This window comes from Pomacea canaliculata, linkage group LG7, assembly GCF_003073045.1.
Source record: "Pomacea canaliculata isolate SZHN2017 linkage group LG7, ASM307304v1, whole genome shotgun sequence".
NCBI lineage: Eukaryota > Metazoa > Mollusca > Gastropoda > Architaenioglossa > Ampullariidae > Pomacea > Pomacea canaliculata.
In genome coordinates, this window is record NC_037596.1 from 10,557,243 (window position 1) to 10,578,015 (window position 20,773).

At 39.5% G+C, this 20,773-nt stretch overlaps 1 protein-coding gene across 8 annotated transcripts in view; it reads right to left on the reverse strand.

Moving 5' to 3' along the window:
• Positions 1-20,773, reverse strand: part of LOC112569141 — a 31,736-nt gene that overhangs the window by 9,289 nt on the left and 1,674 nt on the right. For 4 of the 8 annotated variants that reach the window (XR_003100311.1, XR_003100312.1, XR_003100313.1 and 1 more), the window contains 5 exons: positions 13,684-13,773; positions 12,237-12,496; positions 11,667-11,951; positions 11,175-11,351; positions 10,187-10,771 (listed from right to left, as the gene is read on the reverse strand). Coding sequence is in view for 2 of the 8 variants with exons in the window: in XM_025246841.1 (XP_025102626.1) it covers positions 10,643-10,771; positions 11,175-11,351; positions 11,667-11,825 (465 nt within the window). In the remaining 6 variants the exon portion in view is untranslated. Of the gene's footprint in view, positions 1-10,186; positions 10,772-11,174; positions 11,352-11,666; positions 11,952-12,236; positions 12,564-13,683; positions 13,774-19,525; positions 20,145-20,317; positions 20,384-20,773 lie in introns of those variants that run through there. The other 4 variants (XR_003100314.1, XR_003100315.1, XR_003100310.1 and 1 more) reach the window with 4 other exon arrangements.

Consider the following 20,773-nt stretch of genomic DNA (forward strand, 5'->3'; position numbering starts at 1 on the left):
GAAAAAGAATTAATTTAAATATCGGATTCCGCTACCCAAAGAATTGGTAATTCCAAGCTATTCCGGAAGGAGGTAATTAAGATAGGTGCGATGTTCGACTGTAGCTGTACATCTCGTAAAAATATAAATTTTGTCTCTGTGTCTCTCGTGTATTAATTTTATTCGAAACATGTCATGGACTTTCATTTCCTGCCCAGGGTGCCCTCGCCTTTACATGTCCACTTGTGTGAAGCGAGGTTTTAGGCCAAAGTAATATTCTGTTTAAAAATATATGTTAAATGCCTTTTATAATGTTTCTAGTGATGAGTAACCGTATCTATACAAAATATTTACATGTAATGGTTGATCCTAATATAATTCTGTAAGCGCAGTTTTCTCACGACGATGGATGTGGATCCCGCACTGCAGTCAACACCAGGACGAGGCAACAGTGTTTTGGTAGGATCGAACAAAATGAAATGAGAAGGTTGGCATCAGCGATATAGAGGGGAAACTAGATGTTACATACAATCATCAATATTTGAAGAGATTTAGAAGCCAGTATAACTCATGGTTGTGGGTAGGGTAGCAATTAGTTCTTGGAACAATCTGGTATATTCGTGAATAATCGACAAACATTGAATCAAGGGCGGGTTTAGGAGAAGAGAAATTAGTCACATGTGACAGACAAGACTGTGAAGCACAACAATAGACTGAGTGAATAACACACGAGAGACGGAGGGAGAATAATATTTACTTTTCAAGATCTTTGCGTTCTGACATCTAATAAGATGCATTTTATTTATTTGAAGACATTGAAAATAACCATACAACTTCATGAACCTTATTCATTTATTATACTTCGTTATTTTCAATTCCTCTGCCTTAGTTAGGTTCCAGGCATCAAGCAGGACTTACTCGTGGCCGGAGTTTATGAAAATCCCTTGTGGATGCGGTTGCGCTATTATTATAAGCTTTCGTTTAGTATTTTTTAGAGGTCAGGAAGTATATGACGGAGTACACCCGGAAGCTCGCACCAGGCTGGAGCGGGGACAACAATAGCCTAGTATCCGTCTGACCTGTAAGTGCGGACTCTTAACCGGTTCAAAAAACCAGTCTGAGCGCAACATACTTCCTGCAGCTGACCTACGGCGGCTGTAGAATGGGTAAAGCTTAAAACCAACCCCCCTTGCTCATCTCCTCACTCCACTAACAAGAAAAAAGCCTGTATAAAATAAATTCACTCATCTCTGACGATCCCTACTTTTCCGATTGTATCTTTTATTGTAAATTCTTCAGCTTGTAAAGGTTATGGTGGATTGGAATAAAGTATAGGTTGGGTGTCGTGAACTACGATTCGTATAGTTGCTTAAATCATTAACATTTTTTTGGTCTAAAATTGATTTGTTCAGGGGAAAATTAAGTGTCAGCAGAAACACTCTGAACATCCATAAGCCTTCTGTATTAGTCAGCACATTTTTATTGTTTATGACGAGTACTTACTATTCCTCGATGGACAGAAAACAATGGTATGTGAATATAAAAAGATGACCTAGAAATTCTAAACGCCTCGTACATCTAAACTCATTCTATAGTATAGAAATACATCTGTTCCCCACTACCTTGTCTCTTCTTAATGTTTAATATCAGGCAGTCATTGTATTTTGGCTCAAATGTATTGGTAGATGCCATGAGGCAACGATTAAACATGTTGTCACCAGTTGCAGTTTTATATACTTTTAAACATCCATGTGTACAGGACTGGGTTTCCTGTTACCATTATTAAAATCCAAATGTTATAAGAAAAGCTCATTTGGTGCTGAATCGGTGTAAAATACTATTTCTCTCCACCTTCTCCTGCAAAATTGGTGTAGGGCGATGGCGCGTGTGTATTGGTCATTTTTTTTAAATTTTCCTTTTTCTTACCAATAAAGCTTAGTCTATGAATTTTTAATACTCCACCCTTAAATTGGCATCGACTAATGTGTTTTCTAAATAATTAATTAAAGCTTCATGAGATTTGAATACAAAACTGTTCTCTCTTGTTGTCAGTAAACCAGCTCAAGTGATGATGGAAGAGATGGAGGCTGGGGTATATTAGCAATACAGGAATTTTAGAAACCTTGTGTATAATTCTGTGGACAAACACAAGTGGAAATCGCGGGTTGGCGATGGGGTGTCAAACGCCTGGTCAGATGATGAACCAGAAGCACCGAAAAAAAAAAGAAAGAAAAGGAAGAAAACACGGAACCAAGGTGTAAGTTTTAACAGCCCCATAACTAGATGTGGTTCATCAATTGTTAATAGGCCGAACTTGGTGGCATGAAAACGATTTTGACCATTTGACAGCTGAACCCTTTGTGTTGAACTGAGAATGAATATTTTTTATTCAAAATAATTCAACAAGTATTGAATAATATTGCTAAGGGCCTCTAAAACTTTGACCTTGTTTTTCTGGACAGACACAGAGATGTGGTACCCTAATTTATCACGAAAGTTTACAAAAGATAACTTTGACATATGAAGGCCAAGGCAAATTCAATTGTTTGCAATGGTAAGTATTACTGGTCTGTAGTGTGTGAGCGATGTGCTTGGCTATGGTTTTGTGAGCTTGTTGTAAGTTATCATCTCTTGCAATTTGGTGTTTGTAAGAATTTTTTTTAATTTTGTATTTTGTTTGTCATTGTCATACTACTTAATATTTTTTACCAGTTTGTTCGCCCCTACTTCATTTACAAAAAATAATTTTTATCCAGTTGTTTTAACACTCATGATATTCATACATTTCAAGCCAAACTGGTAAAACAGAACGTGTTTCAAGAACAAACAATTTTAATTGTGAAATAATTTTAGAAATAAACTTTTGCATAATGTATCAGAACTATTGAAAAACAAGGTTTGTGGTCACAGAAAAAGTCCTGCAATCGAAGGATCGAGACAGATGAATCGGGAACAATCCCAACACGAAGGGATCTGCACTCTGTTTCTCGCAAAACATGAATAAATGACAACATGATGGCGGTCTGGCCAAGGCAACTGTAAATCCGCTTTTGCAACACCGACGGTGCGCACACTGCCGCGTGAGTTATTCGATGGACAAACCATTCGGCGAAACGGGGTGAGATCCCGAATCGTCCTGCTCTCCCCTCGACCATGGCAGGGGTGGAGAATAGATTTTCACTGCACGTCTGCACGAAGCGAGTCTAATACGGGTCTCTTTCTGGGACGGTCATGCGCCACCTGAAGCGACCTTCGCGCCCCCAACTGGCAAACCAACACCCATGAGAAAAATTGTTCACGAATGAGTTTCTAAACCCTTACTCAGCAACTGTGCTTCCTGATTAAATAGACTTCAGCACTTGAGTAAGAAGTAACAGATGTCATCTCACTTTTAATTCAAAACCTCGTGAAACAAATTGCCCTCAATATGTGAAGATGAATCATGTATGTTTACTGACATAGTTTGTTTATTGGTGTTTTTATTGGTGTGGATATATATTTTCTCAGCGTTTTGCTGTGATTTGTGTGGTACACAAACCATCTACCGCAGCTGTGTCGACTGGGGAAGTTAGCTGCGCTAATCGGGTATTGAACCAGCGAGCTCTCAGGGCGACAGCGCTTTTAAAACACCTGGCGATCCGCTTGTTCTGTGTGTTTGGCGGGGGACTGTGTGTGGCTTTCTTCTACATATTATTAATCTCATGCTGGAATTTTTCTCTAGCTTATATCTGTGAGTGTAGGAAGCGCATGTATCCTCCATTTCTGTCAAGTCTAAGTCAAATTTTTTTTTTCAATCATAGTTGTTTGTACAAATTTGAATGACTTTTATAAAGAGTGATCCTCTTTTTTCAGGGTGTGTTTAATAATTCCTCTGACAAGATATTTGTATCAGCAAGCTTTAAAATTAACCTTCAACACGTAACGTGGAATTTCATAATAAAAGCATTCTCACCCTTTGACCTGTGTTGGGTGTATTGTCTCGGTGACGATAAACAGGAAATGATAAGTGCACTTGTGGGGTGTCCTAATTTTGAGTGCATGTCCCCGAAAAGGGATAAAGGGGAAATATCCAAGAATATGAAAACCAGAATGGTGCTTTGTCGTTTCTGCACACAGTTTGTTAACCCTACGCCCTCAAAAAAAAAAAAATGAGAGTTGATGAAACTTATGAAACTGTTTACCTTCCTGACGCCACTGATATATATTTCCGGCAGAGGACCTTGCCACGTCTTGTAAACTACCTCCAACAATCCCAGCATGTTCATAATCTCAATTCAAACAAACTTTACAAACTTTGAATACTTCTTTTTCAGACAGCGAAAGATACATAAAACTGGCACACTTTTTCACAAAGTTTAATTTTTAATTCCTTTGTATGCAAAGCAAACCTTGCGTGGAAAATTTATAAGTATTCGGTAGTTACACAGTATGCACACTTACAGAATACTTCAACAAATTCACAAAAATGCAAGAATATTATTTTTTTCAAATCACACTGTGTCTCTCCAACAAGCAGTCTATTTATCATTTAGTCATCCAATCAATTATCAAAACATCAAGATAATTACATGTATATCATATTAGTCCGTTAAGTATCATTCACTTTGGGACTCACCATGTGTACTTCACCCCTTTACAATTACAAAAAAATGAATCACTTACTTTAAAGTTTGCTACAATGCGCTTCTAGCAACGCTACAGTCCACAAAATTTAATTAAAATAACAACATGGCTTTATATATATATAGATAGATACAACCATACTTCTCAAAACATTGACATCCATTCAAAATGTGATTTTTATATTGGAATATTTTTAATACCTACAAAGTGGTATATATATATATAGAGAGAGTTTTAATAAACTTCTACTACATTAGATTTATAATATATATATAGTATTGTTTCTGTCCTATATTTTTGCATTCTCAGTTTCTCTCTCCTTTGTACATCTTTGCTGGGAAGAAGAAACACTTCTCGTTGTGATATTTCTTTATTTCAAATGAACAGTAAAATATGTTTATCTTACTGAACAATTGTCCAAGAGGTAATGAAATTCTGACACAAAGCGCATGCACTGTTGGTTTTGAATATCATCAAAAACTCTTTTTCATACTAAAATACTCAATGCGCTTTACACAAAAAAAGCACGGACTGCAACGCAAACCTACCAAGCAAAATAGATGATTGGAAAAATTTCTAAAGTAGATTAAACGATGTTTAGCTAAAGAGCTGCTCGAACACACTCTGAAGTATAGACACAAGTGTTTACATATTGAAACAACAGGTGCAATGGAGCGGACATTCATGTGAGCAAAGAATGTTAAATGTTTCCGTTTGCCCTTGTTCACATAAGATGTGAGAAAATATCGAGTTACCGAGCGGTATGAATAAGAATGCTACTGGAGACAGTGGCTGCTATGGAAGTAAATTACATATTTTCCCTCATAAAGTCTGCCCCAATTCGCAGACTTGAAGATTGGGGCTACTGGCCGGCAGTCAAAAAAATGAAGTTCATCTAATAAGTCGCAGTGATGATATTTTTATTTAAAATGTTATCACGCAGCCAATTGGCAGGGATTTGATCATTTGAAATATCAAATTTTATTTTCATTTCTTTTTTTTCTTTTAGTTGTATTGTTTTTTTTGTAGATCACGCTTTGATTTCAGTGTGTGTGTGTGTTTGCTTTAACTGTTGACTCACAATAGGGATAGAGAAAGCGTCTGAGATTTGGTTAAGTTAAGTGTAGGTTTTTTTTTTTTTTTGTTTGGTTTTGTTCTGGCAGATTGTTTGAGCAATGAAATTCTCTCTTGAGGTCAGATTTTGTAGTTGCGTGCTGCGGTTCTTCACACGTGCGTAGAATTTCGTGTGAAAAGTATCCTCACATCTGCAATGTTCGATGACTTTTAGACATGTCACCATTTGAACCCTCGCACGAGTTGAACCCGACTAAAGCCAAGAGTCGATTCTATTACAGTCTATGTGATTGTTCAGGTACATTCTCTCCAGGTCTAGTCTTTGTTTCTCCACGTTGTCTCAGGTCAGTGAGGCTGTACGCCAGGGTCATCTAACTTGACGAAGGAGTGACCTCCCCAGCCAAAACCATTCATTGATCTCCGGGGTGGGGAAAAAAAACCCATCATATGCCTGCCGACAGGTTGACCTCTCGTTTGCCCTCTTGTGTTGCGCTGGCATAAAGTATCTGTCAGTGAATTACTCCCTTTACTTGCTGACAGTTACTGATGCGGATTGCTTCCTTTAAATACTGGCAGACAGTGGGGTGATGCAGGATTGCTTCCCTTTAACAAGAGCATACAGTGGAATACAGCCTTGTTGCTTCATACTTCACACATAAAATAACGATAATTGTTTACACTGGCGAGCTATCAAGGGAGATTATTTCTCTCAAAGGCGGGAGGGGAAGCTGCCTAAATTACATGCACTGTGTTCGGGGAAAGAATTTATTTCCTTTCACAATCCGACACATGCACGGCCTAAAAATGTGTTCTTATATAATTCCCAATGTTTATTAATTACAATATTCATTTATTCTATAGATTCTTAGCTACAGGATCAATTTGAATTTTTTCATCGCTATTTTCGACACAAAGCTCAAGTAATTTTTTTTTTGTCTTGTCTCTTTCAATATTCAGCTAAGAATCTGTTTGTCTAGGTCTGCAAACCGCTTTTGCCGGAATAATTTTCAACAATGAACCTATTTGACAATCATCGTTCAAACGTTTCTTTATGCTAACAAACTAAATTCAGATTATTTTTACATAAAATGAATCATAACCCTTTTACACCCTAAACTCTGAAATCCTTTATCCAATCTGCGATATAGGCCTGGAGAAGACACAACACAACACACACCTTTCGTTCTTAGTGAGTAGATGGGGAGGAAGGAGTAAACACAAATCCGCCCGCATCCTCCTCCAAAGGTGAGGAGGTGCCAGAGAAGCATCTTCATCGACACATGGAACAGGTTCGATCTCCACCCACCTGTTGGTCTGTAGAGCACAGGTACGTTGAACAGAAGAAGGTGACAGTCCGCCTGTACTCCGCACAGAAACGTCACTATGCCACTGGAAACGCGAGCTCCTAGGAACAGTCCGCCTCCCACCCACACGCGGTCCGTGTAGAAGATGTCGCGCGCGGTCAGCGCTGAAGTCGGGGACCGAAACACGTGATCTGTCGATACGTGATGAAAGCCAGAAAAACTGTGAATGAACTTTGTGTCATTATTTACACATCTACATTTTTTATTCTTCTGTCTCTCCGCAGGCATTATACGGATATCATATAAAATGTTTGTGCTATGTATGTACTTATGTTTAAAAAAACAATCCGAAGCTAATAAAAGGTGAAGAGTAGTGAAAGACGAAAACCTAAATAATTACAAGTATATAAAAATGGTTTTAATAACATTTATTTAGCATTTACTTTTTAACTAAAATTAATATTTTTAAGCTGTAAGATGGGCATAGAGAGCGGGGTGGAGAGAGAGACGAATCTGAAAAGCTCAAATTTTTTGAGAATTAATAAAACAGAATAGCTTCGTTCACCTGATTAACAACACTTTAGTCTCGCTTATTTCCTTGGGGGTGTGACACAGTAGTCTGCTGTTGTGTTTCCCCAAGTCACGGAAGTACGCCGATGTCTATCCAAGCCACGAACTGTGACGTCACAGGAGGGTGGATGTCGTGACATGGCGTCCTCTAGACACGCGTACTTCGAGTGCATGGCACAAAGAATATTCGGGTACTTTGTGGTTGGGTGGATAGTTCGGTAGTCTTGCTTGAGTACAGGCGAGCGATTGGGTCTCTCAGTTTGAATGACCAAGTTAAGACCTGCATAAATAAAACACCTCTGTGTGAATCGTGTTTGTGTGACTACATCTTTGTCTAGATGAGTAGGTGTATGTCTGTTGAATGTGTGATTGTATGTGTGAAATACATCTTTGTGTGAATAAATCCTTGTCTAGATGTGTGACTCCATCTTTTCACCTGCCTGTTGACGACATATGATGTCAGTAAGAAGGAACCATTCCTGACCGCAGGTCCGATGTGTTGTCAAACTTTCTGAGAGTCGGTGTAAAACACGAGGCGGTTGAAAACATGGCGAAAGGCTTCACCTCCACGAGAGAGTGTCTTCCACCTGTGCGCCGTTTCCTCCCCTTTCACGAACGTCTCTAAATCGAAGAACGCAGAAACGAGAGTGAGGCCCACTTCGGGCAAGGATTACCTCAGTATTGTCAAGCCTTCCGACGAGTGTTCCACGTTTCTGAAATGTATTGTCTTTCACTTAATGTAATATCTGTGTTCATGGTTAACAGTAATATTAACTAAAAGGTTAACAATACGCAAAGACTGATTTCTTTGTTAGTAATGTCAGCTGTATTCATAGGTTCCAAAGGTAATGTTCTCTGAAGTTGTTCCTCCCGTTTCTCTCTCTCTCTCTCACACTCTCTCTCTCTCTCTCGTAAGTGGCCATGTTTCTTTATTAAGCTTATATAATATTTACAAAGTTTTAACTTTCACATGCTACCAATGTCAAGAAAAAAACGAATAATTTTGCTGGAGGAAGGTAAACAACAAATAATTACAAAAAATCCATATTTATTTTTGAGAATGTACAAATTCATGACAATATCTTTACCATCATCTCTCTTCTCACTCATCTCTCTCTTCACACACACACAAAAGAAATGAGCGAATGTTAATACAGTGGATGTTCTCAGTTACTTACCTCCGTTCTGCTTGTATCGTCTGCCTTGTGAAGACTTGAATATCTTCCCTCAAGATTGTCAAACTTCCCAATATTATAAACACTCAGCAGAACACCACATAACATCAGGCCTGTCAGACATAGCAATGAAGTCCTCAACATCCTACGGATTGTTTTCATCTTCTAGTACCCTCCTCCTTTTTTGCTTTGTTTAATAATTTGTTGTGGTCTTTGTAATTCCTCTGGTCCAGTTATTTTGGCTGTTCTAGACTTCACGGATGTTAGAATCCACTAGAAGTTGGGTCAAAACTATCGTGAAACTTCGATTCATCACTAAATTTTCTTTATTAAAATTTTAATTCCGTCTTTAATTCAGACAGCACTTGCTGGACGGGAAGCACTTCTGTTCAGATTTGTACTCGCATGGCGAAGTGATGGAAAGTGTTTTTAAGGGAACCTACATCAGTAAATCCTTTGTTCGTCTTTGCAATTTCGGTTCCGAGAAGTTGATACGACGTGATCTGTGGAGGCTGTTTTCGCTTCCCTGTTGTTCCTGTCTAGTAAATCTTGATGAATTTACAGGGAACTTCCGATTTCGTGCAAACTGTTGTCCATTTTCAGGAAATGTTTAAATACTTCGGATAAGGAACTGGCAGCACAGCTTAGACACCCTAGTGTTACTTCTGGTAAACTGTTGGGACAAATTTATTTTTATGGAAGTAGAGCCGGAATCATTCGATGTTGAGATACAAAAGATCCGGAATAATTGTTGCTGAGAAACTGGACTACTGTTGATATGGTGGTGATATTATGATGATAAGGTGATGTCATCGAGATGATATGGTGATCTTATCTTGATGATACAGTGACGCGAATGTCGTCTTTGACAATCTTTTTAAAGTATTTATGGGTAATATGAAAAGGACCAAACAAATAATCAGATATTACATAACAACATATAGAAATGCGTATTAAGAAAATTTATGGTGCAAAGAGAGACAAAAGAAGTAGAGAGGCGAGGCAGACACAGAAGACATATGAGATAACAAACAGTGAACTAAATCAGATTCACTTTATTTATTCATCATCTTTTTCTATTCCAAGAAACTGTGTGTGCGCGCGCGTGCAGGAGGGAGATTTTGTGTCACAAGAGCCTTTCAACAATTTTTACTATTTGGCAGGGACAAAACAGTTTATCACTGGATAGCTGAAATGATTTTATTTTGGCGAACACTTCACTGTGCAAAAACTTTCTTAGTCTTCTAAAAATCTTTCGGAATCGAGAGGTTTGACTGCCTGGCAGCCGAGGTCATCGATGTCCAGCTAGTAATTAGCAAGGCACTAGTTTCCTCGAAAGCCCCTAAAAAATACAAACATTTGCACATCACACACAAAAATTGTTGTAGAATAGCAATAACCTACAAAAAGGGAGATAATCCATTGGCAAAAAGTACACGTTATTTCCCCTGGATCATAAATAAGTGAAGACGGGTTCAACATCCCAAGACGAGGACGGATTTCCTCTGGAGAACAAACATTGATTTATATTTAATCATATGAACCAATTTGTCAACAGTATTTTTCCACTTTTTTACATTTCTCTGTCTCTCCTGTGTACAGTGCCGGACTAGATTTGCACCCTGATCATAAATACTGAAGTGGCGACTGCCACTCGACTTGAAAAGCCATAAAAATCTCTTATCTTCACATCAGCTAATCCTCTAGAAACCCTAACACTCAGTGGCCCAGCGGTCATCAAGCACATACTTCCTGCTTGCCAGGGTTCGACGATTCTGGTGACTCTTGAGGACGACGACGACGACGATGACGATGACGATGACGATGATGATCTTGATGCACGTGGCTTTGAGATCTCAACCTTCTTCCAGATGTATTTCCATAGTTTCCAGACTAAAGTTTCTAGTAGAGTAGGGATCAACTGTCAATTTCACGAAGGACGGATAATCCCAGATCGAACCAGTCATGCTCTCCTGGCTCCACCTGAATGTCAACCGTCAAGTTGACGTCACGCCGACCTTCGTAGGTCATAGAAGCGTACAGCGTCTGAAACAGAGCACGGGAGGTCAGGTGAGAGGTCAAGATATCTTGGCATATAAGCTCTGTGCTTTTGTCAGGGGAATGGACAAGATCTTGACCATGTACTTTTCAGGTGATGACAAGGGTAAAGAGAGCTTAATAAAGGAATTAATTAAGAAAATTGGAATAAGTTGTTGAAAAACGAAATTACACTTGGAATTTTACTTTGCACGATTCAGTGAACTATAAGATCTTAAGTGTAGTAACTTATATGTTCGGAGACGACGATTATGTCAGGATATTAATAACATCTCCCTACCCCTCCTCCTCCCCCTCCCTGACAAAAACATTACATGACAAAATGTAATACACAGAGGAAAGGAAAAAAGATGAAGACCAGACCAGAGCATGGAGCAGTTGATGATCCTACCTGCTGGTCCGTGGAGCTGAGCTGACGATGAGTGAGGAAAAAGGTTGCTGCCCTTTGATATTCGTCACAGAACTTCAGCATCACGTCACGCGCAGCTACGAACATCCCTCCGCCCACCCAGACAAAGTTTTTGTAGAAAATGTCATGAGGTGTGAGGGAGAAATCGGGCACGGTCAGCTGCACACCGACAGGTTGGTGAACGGGATTAGCGGAACTCCCCTACCGCGCATGCGTGTACAAATAAAAGGGTGTTCCACCCTGGATAATGCTTTGCATGACTCTCTACACAATGCTTTGAATGATAATGTAGTTTAAGTAATAAATGTAACTATATTTGGCTAAGCAAGAGATGAACGTGACCGAGGATGAACAAAAAATAAATACCGCTAATAAATATTGTCTAATTATTTCTCACCCTCCCCCAGTCCTCAGAAGCAGGACCTCATCCTGCTACTTTGTTCTTCATTATCTCATTATCAGTGCTGCGGTTACCTGGTTAAACAGCACTGCGCTCTTGGTCACTGATGGAGGGAGGAGAAGGCAGTACTCTTTATTATCGCCCTCCAGGTCACGGAAATAGCCGATGTCTATCCAGCCACGTAGTCTGACGTCACAAGAGGTGGTTGACGTAAAATGGCGTCCTTCAGACATGCGTATTTGGAGTGCATCGCGCAGGTGTAGTCGGGTACCACGGTGTTCGGTGGATGCTTGGGGTAATTTGGATCGGCGTACAGGCTTGCAATGGAGTCCCTGAGTTTGAACGGCCACAGTGAGGCCCTGCACGTAGAGAAAGCTCAATCAATCAGTCAATCAATCAGTCAATCAATCAGTCAATCAATCAGTCAATCAATCGATCTCTATTTTTAACTGCTTGATAATAATAATTCGCATTTCAATTAAGGTTTCGAACATAAGTCAGTCACGTGACTGGTAAATACTGTAGATGAGTTTTTTTGTAAATTTTTACTCGCCTTTGACAGTGTGTAAGCAGTGAGCGACTCACACATTTTCAAAAAACAAACAAAAACAAAACAAAAACAAAAACAAAAAAAACCTACTTACCGATCGAGTAGCACTATGTGGGTTAAGTTGAGAGGGAGCCGAGATCGCACGTCCAACAAGTGTTGAGCGAATATTTTCGAGTCCGTGTAGAAAACAAGGGGCGTGTGGATGTAGGAGAAGATTGTGCCCCAGGTGTAATACTCTGAAACTGCTCTCCGACCTTCTCCTTTGTTGTGATCACCGATGTCGAAAAACGCAGAGACGAGCGTCAGGTTAGTAGAGAAGCATGACGTCCTGGCCACGTGACCAATCGGTTGGTCCTGGTGGACAGTTGTTGGGATTAGATCTCATCCTCGCCATCATCGTCGTTGTCGTCACCATTGTCACCTATATACTGATTTACTGCATTGCCTTATGGAATAGTGTCTAATTAATCTTTCATTCTATCGGTAATTAAAGGTCAGTGTAGGTCTCCATAGCAGAGATGTAAAGAGTCGTCTTTGACCCTAGCAAGTGACCATGCCCTCGACAGAGTACACACGAGTAGCAAAGATGCGCGTATTTACACCTACGTCACGTTATTGCAACAACAGAAAAAAGCAACTGAGCTTAGCTGACCATGGGCGCGCACGCACTTACACAGAGGCAAGCACATCTATACACAAGCGAACACACACGCACGCGCAGTCATGAAAAACACAGATATGCGCACACAAAAACATATTTTAAGACACACAAAGATTCACAAAGATAAACACAGACTTACACACACATAAACATACGCAAAGTGGCGCACGCAAAAAACAAGCAGACACACCTACACACAGGCACACCTAGACACAGACCCAGCCTCCTACATGCACGCTTACACACACATACATACAAAGGCCCATACAGAAACTCGCAAAAGGGTAGGCTTGAATTGCAGGAAGATTAAACATGTCTTATGAAAGTGTGAGAAAGCCATGAAAGTGTGAGACGAGGATAGTTGAGTGTTTGATAAACGACTGTTAGCCGCCTTAGGTAAACAACCGACTTGTTGTAATAAACTTCCCTGAATTTTGCTGTAGTTATTCAAGCTCTCTATAATCATTCCTGTAGGGAATAAGGATAATAATCACAAATATACAGACACACATGCATCCATTTACATACATATACATACAGAGACACAGAAAGGCACAAAAGGGTCAGGCGCAAACAAATTGTTGTGTGCTGGATTACCTTCTAGCTCCTGCACAAAAACATAAGTACATCCCTGCCATTGAAGGCTCTCTTACACTATTTATAGTCAGACATTCAACTTCTTCTCTTCCTTCTTCTCTCCACTATCACATACATGCACAACACATGCACAACACATGCATAACGCGCTCGCACACACACACACACACATGTTCACTCACGCGCACACAAACGTAGTCTGGATTGTGTCACCTGTCCTAACATGATACCTATTACCGACATCTTGTGATGCCACTTAAGAACCCAAGTTCAAAGCACTGACCTTTATAATCCAGAAAATCAGAATAAGAATCACAGAGGTCACGGACAACAGTATAACCTTTGCCAGAAGCTTCATCCCTCAAGGGCCGACCTGAAATGGAAAATGGGGTTTGTCACAGTCGCTCTACTATGACAACATCTAATCACTGTAAAAATCTTGCTGTGGGTCCTGTCGTGCAATGGATACTTTCTGAATACATGCATTCGCCCACACACCTGATTACAACACAATCACTCAGTAAAAATACTTCAGTATGAATTAAGAATGTAATAACAAAAGAGTACATAATTATATATATACAGGAATAGTTCACACGTATGCTTAGGTAATCTTAAAACTTAGCTTTCTCGCTGTGTTTCTTCTCGTTAATGTCATACAATAGTAATAATGGTAATAACAATAGTAATGACAATAGTAATAACAATAGTAATGACAATAGTAATAACAATAGTAATGACAATAGTAATAACAATAGTAATGACAATAGTAATAACAATAGTAATGACAATAGTAATAACAATAGTAATGACAATAGTAATAACAATAGTAATCCCACGTTCACAATGGTTATACAATCAATCACAGTTCACCGTTAACAATCCAGTGTTCACAAGTCTTGTCCACGTTCACAAATAATTCAAGTCTAACTCGTGCTGATGTACACTTGTCATTCACCGACTATAAATTCGCGAAGGCTCGACACCAGGAAAACTGTAGTTTTTCTCTCTGCACGAGACTGACTTGTTTCTTCTGTGTTTTCCTTCCTGCGGGGTATCTGGTCACCCTTTTACCTCGGACGGGTGGGAGCAGAGACGTTAAATAACCAATTTCGAATATTTTGTCAAGAGAGCATAACAACAAGTTACCCGTTCACACCTATATGGCTCTCTTGATTTCAGAAATGTGATCTCGAACCTTGTCCACTAGAAAATCCTACTCAGTTTATTTTAAAACTTTACATTAAAAGTTATTTTATTACTTTAGGACTGTTTCAAATGAATTAAGATGAAAATGCTCATAATCAAGAAAATATCCTTTTTTAAAAATCTTAAATTTATTTAAATTATTAGAAATGCGTTTGTTTGACGCCGAAGACGTTTACCCTCACGCTACTACGTTGATAATTAACTTTGGTAATCATAACAAATAAATCAAAACTTAATAGAAATTCAATTCTACTGTATATCATTTTTAAACTTTCACTTGAAACCTAAGTCACTTTAGTAAGCGATCAGCAAGACTATACTTATCATTTTGCATGTATTTAAAGATAGCAATGTGTGTGAATATGTATGGATATATTTGTAATATCTCAATACCCTTTAGAGGGGGAAAGAATAAAGAATGTTGAATCTTGAAATTTGCAAAGAGATTTATTGTGTTACAACCCATATCAAAGTAACCCAGGCAATGAACACAGTCTCTCTGGACAGCAATAGCTACTACTACTACTAATAATAATAATAATAATAATAATAATAATAATAATAATAATAAGAAGAAGAAGAAGAAGAAGAAGAAGAAGAAGAAGAAGAATAAGAATAAGAATAAGAATTCTATAGCGCATTTCCCCACAGAGAGAGAAGCAGTGCATTTCAAAACACTACTGGAAAATACAAATATCTATAGGTCTCTAATAACTGTCAATAAAATTTGGGTATTCTATAAACTATATTATTGAATACATCATATATGTGATGCTTTTGTTTGTCATTTAGCAACCTGAGTTGTAAACTTTTATTCATAATTAAGTGAAAGATATTTCAGTTTCATTGCTTCCTTTGATGTAATCTTTTTACTATCATAAGTTTTTCCTTTGGCTTGGTATCCACAAGTTTACCTTTGCAATACTTTTGCATTTGATCAGCGAGTTCTTGTACCACTACTCAAAACAAAGTAGTAGACCCCACTAACACCCATCACATCCCCCATCCACCATCCCTTGTGTAGTAGGAGTTGAGTGAGGTTCTGAACTATTTTTGACATAATTTTGCTTGGGTGGCTGATAATGCTTATGTACCATCTGTACCATCAGGTCATGCTTAGGACCCTGAGGTTCAGTCATTTGATGAGCACCAAATTAATTCGGCATTTTATCATCTGTAGTTGAAATCTTTTCATCACATGACTAAGCACAGGATTACCGGGTCCAGACGGATGAAGAGTATAAGTTATCCTCATCTACAAGTGAAAGTCCTCATTATCATATGCTGATGGTCCTGTTAATGGGTTTTTGGGTCACACTTGCTCCACTTGTTGAAAACTTTCCACCAACAGTTCCTTTGCCTTATGAAGCTTTTAATGAACTTTGCCAATCTCTCTTTTGGAAGACATATTTAAAGTCTCAACATCTACAGCTTCTCGAATGTTTAGCTTCATCGTTGTAAGAATGTATGTTAAACTAAAGGGCTTTATGTTTTGTCCGGAGAGAAAATGTCTTTATGATCCACAACCATTTGTTACTATTCAGAATACTTTTCAGAAACAAAATCACTGTGACTGTTTTTTGAAGATACTTTGAGAAAGGTCTTAAAATATTACCTCCGACAGTCAGGCAAAGGTTCTCGGTCCTTTTGAAAAAAAAATTGTCGCGTTTTTGACTCTCCCAGCAGGAGTACACCATTGTGAGCATTCCACCGGAGAAGTGTTACCGAGCTTGGTTCATTTTCATGAGATTGTCACAGGATTGTACAAATAACACTTAACTGGAGCACTGGGGGAGTGTACTTTCCTCCGGTTTCCGGGTGAAAATATTACAATGCACGCAATTGCTCACCAAGCCAGAACGCATGGAAACCACACAGATGTACTCCAATACTCCCGCAAACAAACAGAGAAATGATATCTCCTGCACACAATGATCCACGAGAAAATGCAATTAATCCTACCTTCATTCACATATGGAGACTGAAAACTTTAAGGGGCTATTCTTTCTATGCAGCGCACCTTGCGCAATGTTTTCATGTTTGTGCACTGATGGCAAGAGGGACCTGAAGTAAGATTTGAACAGATAACACATGATTCTATTTCTTGCAAAGGCCTGACATGCAGGGCGTGACTGTACCCAGTCTGAGTTCTCGAACACAGCAGGTTCATGTTTGCCTCCAAATTATAACCGGAAAATATCGACGAGCTCTGAGGAGAATAATCTACCCAGGTTTACTTAACCAATCCCTCGCCTACATCTGTGTCTTCTTCTCTTTCTCTTTCACCCTATCTTCTTCCTTGAGTAATATGACTAAAGTAGCCGCAGCCGTTCTAGAAATATTTTTTCTTCAATATTGTCTGACTATATTGCTTATTACCTATACTCCTCTAATGGATGACTCCATCTTGCAAACGATTTGTGAGTGGTCTCCTGGGGGAGAAGAGAGCGGCGCTGCTAAGCTTCTTTTACAAGCGAAATTTTGCGTGTGAACATCTTGAAAACATTGCAGCTGAGTATACCTTCAACTTTCCACCAGCCGTCATTTGAATACATTATTCACAAAGTATAACTTTACAAATTATACACCAAAATTTAAGCTCATACAGTTTGTACAAAATGTGTTCAAAATTACCTTGACTAGGCAAGAAATAAAGATATATCACACAGATTCTGTGGCTGTTCCACGCAAATACGCCAACTAGCCTCCTCGAATGTGTGTTCGGAAATGAATTCATTCCCTTCACCCCCTAAGTCGTGCGGTGAATTTTGGTGAGTCATATATTGTCTCGACGTTTGCTTTTTTCAAGTATGTACACAAGTCATACACACTAGTGCACGCACACACACACGTAAATTTTCAAGATTTAAGATTTACAGGTCATATATATATATGATACCCTGGATAATGGAAACTCTATCGTCTCCAAAATGTCAAGCCTCAACCATCTACTGTGAAATGACTGACAACTGCTTCGAGATGAAGTTTGCGGACACCATGGTGCACGCATGGCAACTATTGAATGATGAAACTTGAGACAGTCTGAGTTATACAAAACCACTCAACCTTCAAAATGTTAGCCAGGAAAACAGTCCAGCAACCAGCAAGTCAAAACCTCTGCTCCTTAGACAAGTTACAGGTGTCTGTCAGTCTGTCTATCATGAGCTCCGTAAGATCACCTCCATCCGCCATGTTGTCTCTACACGTTTGGAACAAACCCGTTCACAAACTGACATTTCCAATACAGTGGAACCTCGGCTAACGACCACAGTCCTTTCTGGAAAATTGTTTGGTACCCGAAATTTTCGGTATCCGACACACTTACATCCCAGCTAGACAACTCCGCTCCTCGTCTGATGATCGTCTCCTTACTCTTCCTGTCACAACAACAACATATGGACACAGGATGTTTCGTTATTATTAACAAAATAATGAAACTCTCTCACCCTTTCCATATCCGCCACTCACTTAAAACTGAATCATTCAAATGTGCACTGAAAACGCACCTTATCCTAGAGCATTGCTCCTAACAGTCCACACAATACTAGTCCTTTTCACATTCCTCTTCTTATTTTTCCGCTAACTGCTACTTTCTTACTCGTCTTCCTCTGCAATTTTCAGTTCTTGTTAGCATGCTCCTTATGAGTGAGTATGCGCTTTACAACTCTTTTATTTATTGTTGTTAATAAAAATCACCTTTGGGCGATACAGTTCTCGTCTGTTGCTAGGTGTCAAAGAGCCTGTCCGCTAGCGAGTGTGACTGAAGCACTCCTTAATGTTACCTGGCATATTCGGTGGGGGAGAGCGCATGCGTGACGGGTAGATGACATATGTTTTTAAATTTGTACAGGGTATATGAACCGTGAGAGTGAGCGGAGAAGCAGAGATGTAAAACATGTGGTAGAGAGAATGAGAGAGACATTAGAGAGGTAACATGTGGTAGAGAATGAGAGAAAGTAAGAGTAGCTGCGAAATCACCATCAGGTGTGTGTCGCCATCAGCCAGCAGATGTCACTGCGATCAGGGCCCTGGTGCAGACGACCTCTACTGTCCCCTTGTAATTGTAACCGTAAATTATTTTCCCAGTATATAATAAAATGATTATCTATTGTCAATATCTACATTTCACTCAGTAACGTAATATAGATGCAAACATAAGGACAGGTGCGCTAGGATCTACGTCACTACTTGAGCATAGAGTTGTTTACACCTGAGTGGTTTAATGAAGTAAATTTACCTTAAAGGAAAAAAGTTGTTGTACCGCGCTCCATAGAAAAATCCTCAGAGCGAGGAAAGTTACCTCAACCTTTCTTTTAAAGAACAGGAACAAATATCCATTGACAAAGGCCGGGTCCCGTTCACATCTGCGTGTTCGGGTACACCTGACCACCCTGTCCTCCACCTCCTACCTCTCGTCTTGGCTGGGTGCGAGGTGTGTTCGGCAGGTGTTGCTGAGGCATTTAGCATCACATTTTTATCTTTCATCGTAACATCTGGTAACACCGTTTTTAAACAGTTTTTTCGCACCTACCCGTCGGGCGGTTACCATAGTGATAATTAAGTCGCACAGGCAGGGGTCCTCTCTCCGAGAGACTGCGACAGCTGCCAGGCTTGAATGTTTGATCAAAGTCACATCAGGAGTAGAGTGGTTTCGTCTGCCTTCTGTTCTTGTGTTGGCTTCTTTTTCGTTTGTTTTTGTTTTCTTTTCTTTACTCTATATGTTTTTTTCTTTAGTTTTACTTTTCGTTTACTTGCAGGCGCTTCGCATACAAAAAGACAATGCTCAATATACCATGTTTAGGTTTGCCATACACAGTTTTTTTTTCACACCCACACACACGTTTGCACACTTCGAGGGAAAAAATATTTATTTATGAGAGGTAGAAGAAATGTTCTAGAAACAGATGGCCACTCACCTGCCGGATATAACTTTCATCTAAACACAGTAGCTAAAATACATTACACAGTTCGGCACACAGCTCCACGCCCTTTCATGTAGAAAATAGGATGTAGAATACCAGCTGATAATTTTGAAATCTCCATCTTGCGTGCGATCGACAATATGACTACGCACGGTTTGTTAGGGATGTTATACTGTTCGGGTGGAGCGGGCTTATTATCTCCCTTGCAATGATAGAAAGACGGGGTTGTGTCCCTTGTAGCTGCTAATGTCCAGGCCAGACTAACGTTTGTACGATGGAGAAGATGAGTGGTGGCAAAACAAACATTTCTGAGGCGAAAGTCGACAGAAGGAGTAATTGTTTCTCTTTGTACTTTTCAACTATTGTGTATAGTATTTTACTGGATATATATCAGGAACCAGAGTGGGGAAGTTGTGTGTATATATGTGCTTGTTATTCTGGTGTCTACTAACCCGACAACTTCAAAGCTTTTTATGGATTTTATATAACAGGGCATAACTGGTAAAATGATGAGATTTTATATTCATTTTGGTTTTTCCACCTGTTTCATGCTTAACTGATAATACTAAACAAAATAATTCCAACAAGTCTCGTCAATGCTTGTCGATGTCAGTTCAAACTTCATAACCCGCTTGTGGTAGTTTCTCTTCTAATTTAAAGCAGCATGTAAAATGTCAAGTTTGGGTCTGACGCCGACTAATCCGGGATAAACACAGAGAAGACACGGCGCATTTTGTGCGGGGAACCGATCTATAAACATCATCATCGACCATAAAGCACATTTACCTGCCGGCAGCAAGGTATCGCCCGACGCTAAAATTAGCCACGTGTCATGCCCGTCAGTGACAATCTCTGGAAGCAGAGGACAGCAGAGCTAGAGCTACTAACAAAAAACCTATACAGTAAAATATATGAAACGAAGTTCAAGCATTGTTGTTTTGTTGACAGACGCGAGAAGACGGGCATTAGGCATTGAAAGTAGCAGGGGGTTATTTTAGTCTACACGCGCTACCAACACTCTTGTCTGTGAGTTTGTTCTACTTCGGTAAGTCCTTGCTTGCACTTTGCCCTGTATACCTTCTTCACAAAGAAATAAACTGCTGGTGTTTAGAACTAGGAAACGGGACCACGGCACCCCTCTACTTCGTTTTCTGCACTGGCTTCCCATCAGTTCTGGGATCCAGGACAAACTGTCCGTGCTGTGTTTTAATGTCTTTCTTCTTCTATTATTATTATTGTTTT